We start from the raw sequence: 10,509 nt of genomic DNA, 5'->3' as shown, positions 1-10,509 counted from the left end.
GACCAGTAACTGAGCAGGGAGCACTAAGCTGGCTGGCTCTTAGGGTGTCCTGCCAGCCCCACGGGGCCCACCAGACCAGAACCACCTTGATGTGGTGGGGAGGGAGTGTGTGGAGCAGAGGGGACAAGCCACCGTGGCGGGAGGTGGGGGGTCTGATGTGAAGTTGGCAGCTGTACCCTGGGGTGTGGCTGCGGGGGTGGGGGTCTGGGCCACATGGAAACTGAGCAGCTGACATGCGCAGGGAGGCAACTCTTGAGTGCTGGCCTCTCCCAATGCACCTCAGCCTCCACTAGGCTCTTCCCAGGGACAGGAAGCTTGGAGGATGGCCGCTTCCTCTGGCAGCCAGAGCCCTGGCTACTGCCCCATGGATTCTGGGAATACTCCCCTGGGCGCTGTCCCTGGAAGGGGCCCAGCCTGGGGGCAGGAGTCAGCTCCTGGCGTCTGTGGGGATGGTCAGGCAGGGGATGGACTGGGGGTGCTTCGGTGGATCCAAGGAGCCCTGTAGGGATGGGAACCCCCAAAGGCCTCAAGCATGGGGCACAGGTGGTGTGTTGCTGCTGCCAGGGCCTTCACTCCCAGTGACGCCAGCTCCCTGTCAGCATGGTCCCCCACCTGGGAGACCTCCGGGCTGACAACCAGCCCAAGGTAGAGACCAGTGTCCTCCAGAGTGACCAGCCAGGCTGGGAAGTACCAGGCATGGGTGCCCAGCTCTTGCCGGGTTGAGTCCAGTGTCCTCAAGGTCAGAGGTCCTCACGCACTCGGCCCTTGGGGAGCCAGAAGTGCTGCCCTGAGGCCTGGACCCCCTCCTCTCCGTGTAGTCCAGGGGTTATTGGGTCTTCAAAGCTGCAGCCAGCCCCTTGCCCAGCAAGCTGTATGGGAAAGTCCAGCCCCCTGGCCCCAGGGTCTGGGGAGGGCAGAGCCTGCCTCAGGATCACATAAGCTGGGGACAGGCCAGCCTCTCCCCACACACCCATGGCGGGTTGTCTTCCTCCAAGGCCCCAGGGCCCCTGTGGCCCAGACCGGGGCCTGGGGGCAGCCTGTCCCAGGGCATGGCTCCAGCACACACAGCCTTCCGGGTTAGCTGAGGACACAGCTTCTTGGAGCCACTGCCACTCAGCAGTCCCAGACCAGAGCTGGTGGGTGCCCTGCTGTGGGTCACAAGGAAAGCTTCGGGATAGCCCGGCAGGGCCAGGGTGCCGGGGGACACCTCCCAGACTAGGCAGGAATCGGGGTCCTTCATAATCCCAGCGGCACCTGGAGGGAGGGGGTCAGAGGTCAGGTGCAACACCCAATCCAGGGCTCCCCTCCAGATCCTCCCTCTGGGCCCCACTGGCAGAGACAGCAGATCTGCCATGGCCAAGGCGTGGGGGCAGTGACCTTGAATTTTCCTCTGGGAAGCTGAGGCGCCCGGAGGCCAGGCCCAGAGGAAGATCCAAGTAGGAGTCGGGCTCTGGCACCTCCAGGAGGATTTGAGAGGATGGAACCCGGAACAGCAAGGAGTTCCTGGCCAGTCCCCACCCTGACCTGTGCCCCCAGCCCTTCTGAGGAAGGGAGGGGGAGCTGATTTACTGGAAGAGGGAGCCTGTCAGCCCCCCTGTTCCGTGGGTCTACCGGTCAATCCAGGCAACATTACTGGAGGAAGAGGGCCAGTCCCAGAGCTGGGATGTGCACAGGCAGGAGGTGACTCACAGAGAGTCTAGAATATCCCTCTCCACGCTCCCCACTCTTCCCTCCCACCAGAAGCACCCCACCCGGCACTCACTGCCTCAGACTTTCACGGATGTGGGAGGCATCACCAGCTGGTTCGCCCTGGGGGAGAGACGGGCGGGGGTCAAGGTGGCACATCAGCGGGGGCCGGGCCCGGGCACTGCTCTGGAGCATCGCATCGCGGGGGCCGGCGGGCCGGACGTGCTGGGCAGGGACCTCGTCAGCCCCAGGGGGAGGTGGGAGAGCCCAGGAGTGGGGAGAGGGGAGAGAGAGAGAGGGGAATGAAGAGGAGAGGAGAAAGAAGTCAGACGATGAGAGGAAAACGAAGGGGCAGAGTCCCAGCCCTGAAAACCATTCACTGCAGAGAAACACCCTCTAGACCCACCACACGAACCCCGGGCCCCTGTGGGCTCCCACTAGTGAGGCAGGCCGCACCTCTTGGAGGCGAGGTGAACCCACCCACTTAACCCTGTCACAGCCGCAGCAGGCCCACCCCCACCCACGCCGCCAACTCACTGCTGCTCAGCCTTGGCACGGTCACTGAGGAAGAAGAGCGCGGTGGCCAGGAAGAACATGCCACCCAGGACCACAACAAAGGGGCAGAGCATGAGGGCGTAGCCCAGGCTCAGGAACTCCCAGAGCGGGGAGTCCTTGGTGCTCTGGCGGATCAGGTCGGAGATCTGGGGGGTGGGGGAGCCAGTGGATGTCAGGGCGGGGTCACCTCCCGATGCCCCCCACCCGCCCACCCACTCCCCTCCAGTCCCTGGTACTCACAAAGCCAATGAGGTAGGGGCTTCCGGCATCCCCCAGTAGGTGGGAGGTGAAGCTCTGCAGGGCCACGGCAGTAGCCCGCCTGGTGGGGATGACCACATACTGTGCAAGAGGTGGCAGGTCAGAGGCCAGGAGAGCCGGGTGCACCCGCCTGGCCTCATCCCAGGGGGCCCACACTTCTGCAGCTCCCATGGCCTCACACACCGTCCCGCCCCAGGGTCCTGACGCATGGCTCTCCTGGGCCCCACCCCCTCTTCCAGCTCCTGAGTCCACACTGCCTTAGTACCTGCACTTGGCCCTTGCCAGGGAGCCAAGTGCACTGGTCACGGGCAAACCAAGGCCCAAAGGCACAGAGATGGCACATGGCCGCCCTGAGACCAGAACCCCGGCCTCAGGCTTGCCCTCACCTCCTCCACAGGGGAAAGACCCATCCTGGCTGCCCTGCCGAGGCCCAGGCTGGCTGAGATGGGTGATGTTTGTGAAGAGGACCCTGCCTGGAAGAGTCTCCACTTTCACCCCCAGCACCGACTGCCAGAGCCCCTGGGCCCCCAAAACCCACCCTCCTGCCTAGACCAAGCAGGTCCTGACGCACAAGGGGCCACAGCTCTAAAGGTGGGTGGGCCAAGGCCAGACAGAAGGGCTGGTGGCAGAGAAGCATAGGGTGGGCAGCAGCCACCTCAGCGGGTGCCCTGGGCAGCCCTCTGCCCCAGAACCCCACCCTTTGTGGACAGACTATGACAGCAGCTAGTGCCCACCAGGCCCCAGTTACTGGGGGCGGGGGGAGGGGAGACCTCGATTGCATGGCCCCGTTTCCAGGAATAATTATAGTCACTTAGCTGTGACACTTAATAAAATGGGACACAATTTCCCTGGGACCCAAACCCTGTCAGCAGCTGGTGCTGCCCATGGGGGCAGAGGCAGAGCAGGTGTCCTGCCTACCGCCAAGGGCACTTGATTCAGTCTCACTCTGACCATCACTCCCACGTGTGTGGTGACCCCGCCCCACCTCTGCCACCCGTGCCTGGCACCATGCTGAGGTGCAGAGCTGAGTCAGACCTCCCACCCTTCTAGCCATGGGCTAGTTGGGGGTTAGTCAGGGGAGACAACCCTGGGTGAAACAGATTTGCAGGGAAGCTCAGGTGAAGAAAGGCAGGCTTCCTGGAGGAGGAGAGATGGCAGGGGCCCGACACCCAGGCATAATCTGACCTGCTAGGCTGACCCATACTCTGACAGCAAACCCCCAAGTGCCCCGAAGGTGGCCCCTGAGGAGTCCTTCCTCCTCCCTGCCCCCCAGGGTCCCACCCCCAGCCCCTCCCAGACACTCTCCCCACCACCAGCCAGTCCCCTGCATACCCGCCTCTCAGCCCTCTCCTGGCCCCGACTTGGAGGATCCCTGAGGTCAGGACCACATGTCACCCTGTCTCCACCACCACCCCCAGACTGCTGCCTGTTATCAAGGCCACAGGCCCCTCCGGGTCCCTCCTAGACTGCTCCTGTCCCTGCTCAAGGACACAAACCCCTGCCACCACTCAGACAGCCTTTTGTCCCTGGCTGGCTGGTCTGCAGCCCATTGTTGGCCCTGTGAAGACAGCCTCTGTCCACCCAGCACAGCCACAGGCATCGGGCAGGCACACCCGGGACCCGGGCTGAGCCAGAGAGGGCAGAGTCCACGGGAGCTCAGACCCTGGGGGTGGAGCGCTGGCAGACAGCACCACGTCGGTGCCAGCCTGGCACTGCCAGCCTCCCGGCCACAAACCTAGGCCTCCAGACTTTACCCTTCTGCACCCAGTCCCTACATCCCTCCCATCTGCCTGCTCAACCCTCTGATTCCAGGCCCTGGCCCAATGCAGACCCCCTAAAATCCCCGCTGGCTCCCTTCACAAGTCCTTCCAGCTCTCCCACCCCTTCACCCGCCCTCCCCAGCTGCCCTGAGCAGTCAGCCATGGCCTGCCTCACCATGAGGATGTCCGCGGTGATGGCCCAGTTAGAAAACAGCAGCGTCTCCCCTATGAAGATGCAGATCTGTCCGGGGTTGCGGAAAACCAGAACAACCATCAGGGGGCGCTCTACCCACCATCGGTCCCAAGCTGCTCCCTGAACCTGGGCTCCCTGGCTGCTGGCAGGGAGCCCCCACAAGCCTCCGCCCCCAACTCCTGGCAGTCAGGCTCCTGAGAAATCTGTGGATAATCTACAGGCTTCAAGCCAGGCCCACAGCCCTGAAGGGCACCCAGAGCCCTGGTCAGAGCAGGGACAGAGGACTAGAGCCTCCAATTGGTGGGGGGGCATCCCCCACATTTTCTGCTCCAGAGCCCCTGCACCCACCCCTGCACTCACATAGGCCCCCACGATGCTGCTCTTGGCAGCCACGAAGATGAGGCAGATGAAGATGGCAGAGCCCAGCATGCCCACAGCGCACACCAGCGGGTCGGCCCTCTGGGTCCGCAGGCGGCACCAGCGTGTGGCTCCTGCCCCCGTGACCACGCCCAGAAAACCCGTAAAGCAGGTGATGGCCCCAAAGATGAGGCTGCAGAGACAGAGGACAGTGGGACGCAGGTTAGGGGGCAGAGCTGGGGTACGGGGGCTGACCGCATCCCTCACCACCCACCCCCCACCTGCCCCCTGGCACCGATTCCTGGGCCCGGCCCCACCTGTCCTTGGCCCCACAGGGCGGGCTGCTGCAGGTTTCCGCCGTCTTCTGCACGACTTGGGCGCGGTGCAGGTAGAGTGGAATCCACATGCCGAGGGCCCCTGTGGCGAAGGACACGGCCGACGTGGCCAGGGAGGAGAAGACGTAGCTGCGGCTGGAGAGAGGCCGGGGCAGCAACACTGAGCGGGGAGGCTGGCATCCCTGCGGCTGGCAGGGCCCAGGAGGCAGACTTTCCTCCCTCATACCCTCCCCCCAAGGGCAAAAGGCCTCAGATGCCTTCCCTGCGGGTTCCAGGGCCAAGGACTCTGGCTTCAGGAATCATAAACACTAGTGGTCTCAGCGCTGTCGACAATGGAGATGCCAGGGAGTCCGGCCAAGCAGGCGAGGGGGGGATGTCCTCTCATCTCAGAACCCCTCCCTCTCCCCACTGGACCCCTCCCAGCAGCACTCACTTGCGGATCAGGGCCTTCATATCCCGGAGCCATGACGTCCGTGCCTTGAGCTGCCCCCCGAGCTGGTCAGCGTGGCCTCTCTTCGTGGCCGGGACCAGAACAAGGATGAGTGTTCCTGTGATCATACCCAGGATGGGGGACACCTGGAGGGGCAGGATGCACCAAGTTAGGACACCAGGGCCCCAGAGTCTTTGTCTCTCTTTGGCACTGGGAAGGGGTACCAGGCCTGCCATTGCCTTCTCTGGGCCCCAGGCTCCTCCTCCAGGCTCATATCTGCCCAGCCTTCCAGACCGGGCAAAGCCACCGGGGGTGATGCCAGCACAAAGGGCTGGTGGGCTCCAAATGGGCTGTCCAGACGAGGGGTAGGACAGGAGAGGGGACTGAAAGGGAAAGAGGAAGGGATGGTCAGAATGGAGGAAGGAAGGATAGGTTGCTCAATAGAGAGACAGACAGATGGATGCACGCTTGGGTGGATGGATTGCTGGGTGGATGGATTGACACATGGAAACACAGGAGGATGGATAAATGGATGGGTGATGGATGGAACAAAAGCAAGACAGGTAGGTGGGCAGATAAGAACTAGGAAAGGAGAGTTCCTGGGCTCAGGGGCCAGATACCAGCTCTTACCCACCTCCCTGGGTCTGGGAAACTTTCTCAGGCCAGCTCCTCTCCCTGGGGAGGGTAGGCACTGAGAAGGGACTGGTTGGGCATGAAACTTCCAGCTAATAAATCAAATAGGTGATCATTTGGGAGGGGCCCATGTGGGTGGCTCATGGACTTCCCTGGTGGCTCAGACAGTAAAGCATCTGCCTACAGTGCGGGAAACGTGGGTTCGATCCCTGAGTCATGAAGATCCTCTGGAGAAGGAAATGGTAACCCACTCCAGTACTCTTGCCTGGAAAATCCCATGGACAGAGGAGCGTAGTAGGCTACAGTCCATGGGGTCGCAAAGAGTTGGACACGACTGAGCGAATTCACTTCACATCACATCACTTCACTTCATGTGGGTGGCTCAACAATAAAGAATCTGCCTGCAATGCAGGTAACCCGGGTTTGATCCCTGGGTTGGGACGATCCCCTGGAGGAGGGCATGGCAAGCCACTCTAGTACTCTTGCCTAGAGAATCCCACGGACAGAGGTGCAGGCTGCAGTCCTCAGGGTCACACAGAGTTGGACACAACTGAAGCAACTAAGCAGCTGCAGCAGCATGGGGGTCCCAGGAGAACAGAGGCTCAGGGCCCCCTTTGGGTCTTCCCTGCATCCTGCCCAGTATCAAGATCAGAATCTCCAAGGCCCCAGGCCTCTCTCCGGATGGAAGGAGCACATCTTGGGAGCCTAGATTCCAATCCGACAGCTCCTCCACCCACTCATGAGAACAGGGGAATCTGTACCCACCCCCACCAGGCCTGGGAGCCCGTGGGCTGGGGAGTTCCTCTCCATTTGCCGTCTCCTCCACCCCCCATCAAAAAATTCCACGGAGGCTGCTTCCTTCCTGCTTTTGAGGAAAAAACACTTTGTCTTAAGCTTCCTCTCCTTTGCGAGACTGGGGATCTCTGTTTCCTCTGATTGCACCGTCCCGGGGCCTTGGCACACTTGTGCTGAATCCTCCTGCAGGACAGGAAGCGGCCCCACACGGAGGTCTTGTCTCAGTACCCCCCTGGCACAGTCCCCCCCTGCCCCGGCTTGAACCAGGAAGTGCCACCATGAACCTGGAATTTCCTTCGTCCTCGCAGACTGCGGCCCCTGAGGGTGGCGGGGGCAAGTCTGGCTCCCCAGCACCTCAAAGTGGGCTCACGGAGAAGAGCCCGGGTCTGCGAGGTGGGAAGCTAGGGACGCAGGCCTGGGCTCTGATCCCGGATCTCTGGGTGACCCCGGGCAAGAGCTGGTCTGGGGGAGGTGTCCTTACCCGCAAGGCCCAGTGCCAGTCTCCGGCTGCCTGCTTCACGCTGGAGCCGGTGATGTAGCCCAGGCCGCTGCAGAGGAAACAGCATAGTCGGGCAGGGACGGGCAGGGGTGTGGGGCTCAGGGGATGCTCACCAGTCTAGGAGGCCACCAGCCTTGCCCCACCCCAACACCCCCTCAGCCAGCCAGGGAGCTGGTCCCGGCGGCTTTCAACGCCGACCGCCCGCATGTTTAGGTCACAGAGAACCGGACATCAAGGAGAGGGGATGGTCAGAAATCCGAGGGGACCCTGCGCGGATCCCTCACCTGCCCAGTGGGATGGCGAAGTAGAAGACAGACAGCATGAGCGTGCGCGTGTTCTTGGTGAAGAGGTCGCCGATGATGGTGGGTGCGATGGTGGAGTAGCTGGCCTCGCCGATGCCCACCAGCCCGCGGGAGAGGACCAACAGCCAGAAGTGCTGTGGGCGAGGGGCGCAGGCTGCTGGGAGACCGTCCTGCTCCTCTGCCTGCTCATCCTTGCTCCCTGCTTTGCTCCCCACCCGCTGCGGGGCCCCGGAGTCAGGATGGAGCCCAACCATTGCCTGGGCAACAACTACACCCCGGGCCGCGTCAGGCCTCAGTTCCCACCTCTGAATAGTGGGTCAGTCTGGGCCCAGGACTGGGATGGAGCTGAACTTTCGTGGGCTGACAGTTGTAGGTGTGGCCGGAGCAACAGCCTGTGTCTCCACTGCCAGCCTCACGGATTAGGAGCCTTCCTCCCTGGGTTCTGGCCCCACCTCGGGAGCCTCAAGCCAGCCCCACTCTGAGTCCCATCCCCCAACAGGGCTGCTGGGCGGACCCCGGCAGCACTGAGGACCCAGTGTACATGGGGAGTGGGCAGGGCAAGCCCAGTGGGCTCGGCACCCCTCCCCCATCACACATCAAAGAGCAGAGCCCAGCTGAGCCGGGAAGGGTGGGGCCATGCCAGCTGCCAGTGGTCCTACCCGCTTTGATGTGGACCCGGCCCCTCCATCCCCCCAGCTGCCCAGGGCCTGAGAACCAAGCCTGGTCATTTTCCCCCGGCCCCACCCTGCCCACCCATCCGGCCCAGCATCGCCCACGTCCAGCCCTCCTCTGGGTCTCCGTGCTCCCCGCTCTCCACATCTTTCCCAGCCCTCTCTCCGCATCGCTGGTCCTGCCCACCCATCTCTGTGCCTCTTCCACGGCTCATTCACCCTTTCACTCTCCGTTTTCCTTCCCCTGGACCCCTGCCTGTGCTTCTTTCCCTGGGAATCAGCTGCCCACAGCCTCTGCCTAGTTTTCTGTTGGATGCTTTGTCTGTCTTGCATTGGTTTCTGTTAGCTTCTTATGTATCATGGGAATTGACGTTTATTAGATAGGTCACAAATATTTTCCACCATCATCTTTCTTTCCACTTTTTTACGGGGAGTTTCATCATACAGAAGCTTTATTTTGTGTTATTTAATTCAATGCTGTCCCAGCTGCTGATTTTCCCTTAATGGTTTCTGAATTTCACATCTGGCTCAGGAAGGACTAGTCCATCCCAGAACTATATATATATATATATATACTCTTATCTTTTGTGTTTATTTTAGAAAGAGAAAGAAAATGGGAATGTCCTGTTCTCCTCAGTTACAAGAGCAGGCAGATAAGCCCTCTTTGACAAAGGATCCCATTGATCCTCACTCCTTCCCCTGGAACTGGATATCTTGTGCATTTGTCATGACTTCTACCTTTGCCCCTACACATACCAGGGGACAACATTTAGTGCTTTCAAAAAAAAAAAAATCAAATGATCATGTTTTTCTCCACGCATCTTGTCCCACAACTTGCTTTTTTTCCCTTCATCTTTTCGAAACCCATTTCAGCTGGTTAATGTAGATCTAGTTCATTCATTTGCTGCCAAGAATCTCATAGCATGAATACACCCCATTCTATCTAGGAATCCCCCAGTCATGATCATTTAGACTATTTGTCTTCTCTCTGTCTCTTTTTTTTCTATTACAAAACTATGACAAATGTCCTTGCATGCACGCATCACTTCGTGTCCATGAGGTGGAGTTTCTCTCTTCGGCATATACTTCGAAGTAGAAGGCAAGGCTCTGGGGTGTACACAGAATTTTATAAAATCCTGCCACTTTGCTCTCCAAAGAGGCTCTCCCAATTTACACTCCCACCAGCAGCTTTAATAACACTTGGTATTGTCAGCCTTTTTAATTGCTGCCAATCTGATGGGTGTGAAATGGCATCTCATTGTTGTTTTAATTTGCAGTGCCCTCATTACTCTCCAAGCCGAGAACCATCTCTTCCTACATACATTGCCCTTTGGGGATCTTCCTCAGGAATTGCCTCTCACTATCCTTTGCCTATTTTTTTACTGAGCTATTCGTCTTTTTCTTGTTGATTTTTATAGTTTGCTTTTAACTTTACATTCATCTATCTGGGATTTATTTTGAAGTGTGGTTAGAAATACAGACCATACTTTATCTTCCATCCAGATGGACAGCCAGTCCTCCCAACACCATTTATTTGAGATGCAACTTTCATCCTCCCATGAAAAGGAGGACTCTGTTTCCTCGATCTCTTAGTTTATCCCTCTGCTGTTTTAGTTAGAATAGCCATGTTGTGATAACTAATGGGGCAAGGCCCCTTTCACTGTTATTTTCACAATGCTCTTGGCATTTTCTCTGCCAAATTAACTTCAGAATCACACTGCCAGGTCCACCAAAATCCCCCATGGGACTCAGAACATGACTGCAGTGGATTTAGAGATGAATTGGGAGTGACCTGTCTGTGTCTCCCTCTGCCTGTGTTCATCTTCTGCCCCCAGCTCTCCTTTCCTTCCACACACCCAGAACAGTGCCCAGACTTGACATCATGGTCCTAGACTCACTGGTCAATCCCAGAAGCAGCCTCGTGGGCAGGACAAGACCCAGAGGGGACCCAGGAGCTTCTGCTGGTCCAGTCCCCATTTTTGACTGTGTCTCTACCTGATGCTCCAGGTCTGGAGCTTAGCTGACCTGACCCTCC

General features: G+C 59.4%; 1 protein-coding gene across 3 annotated transcripts in view; it reads right to left on the bottom strand.

Moving 5' to 3' along the window:
- Nucleotides 1-15: 15 nt before the first annotated feature.
- The window catches only part of SPNS2 (SPNS lysolipid transporter 2, sphingosine-1-phosphate), a 37,504-nt gene continuing 27,010 nt past the window's right edge, over nt 16-10,509 (bottom strand). Inside the window, exons 4-13 of one of the 3 annotated variants that reach the window (XM_055404067.2) lie at nt 7,786-7,937; nt 7,484-7,550; nt 5,578-5,720; nt 5,127-5,279; nt 4,813-5,002; nt 4,435-4,500; nt 2,482-2,580; nt 2,224-2,387; nt 1,763-1,933; nt 16-1,254 (exon numbers count right to left, since the gene is read on the bottom strand). In XM_055404067.2, the coding sequence (XP_055260042.2) occupies nt 741-1,254; nt 1,763-1,933; nt 2,224-2,387; nt 2,482-2,580; nt 4,435-4,500; nt 4,813-5,002; nt 5,127-5,279; nt 5,578-5,720; nt 7,484-7,550; nt 7,786-7,937 (1,719 nt within the window). In that variant the 3' untranslated portion in view covers nt 16-740. The remainder of the gene's footprint in view (nt 1,255-1,762; nt 1,934-2,223; nt 2,388-2,481; nt 2,581-4,434; nt 4,501-4,812; nt 5,003-5,126; nt 5,280-5,577; nt 5,721-7,483; nt 7,551-7,785; nt 7,938-10,509) is intronic. The other 2 variants (XM_055404082.2, XR_008682903.2) reach the window with 2 other exon arrangements.

Source organism: Moschus berezovskii, chromosome 20 (genome assembly GCF_049115385.1).
Source record: "Moschus berezovskii isolate FMDL1 chromosome 20, NW_MosBer_1.0, whole genome shotgun sequence".
Classification (NCBI taxonomy): Eukaryota; Metazoa; Chordata; class Mammalia; order Artiodactyla; family Moschidae; genus Moschus; species Moschus berezovskii.
This window is presented reverse-complemented; position numbering and strand designations above follow the sequence as displayed.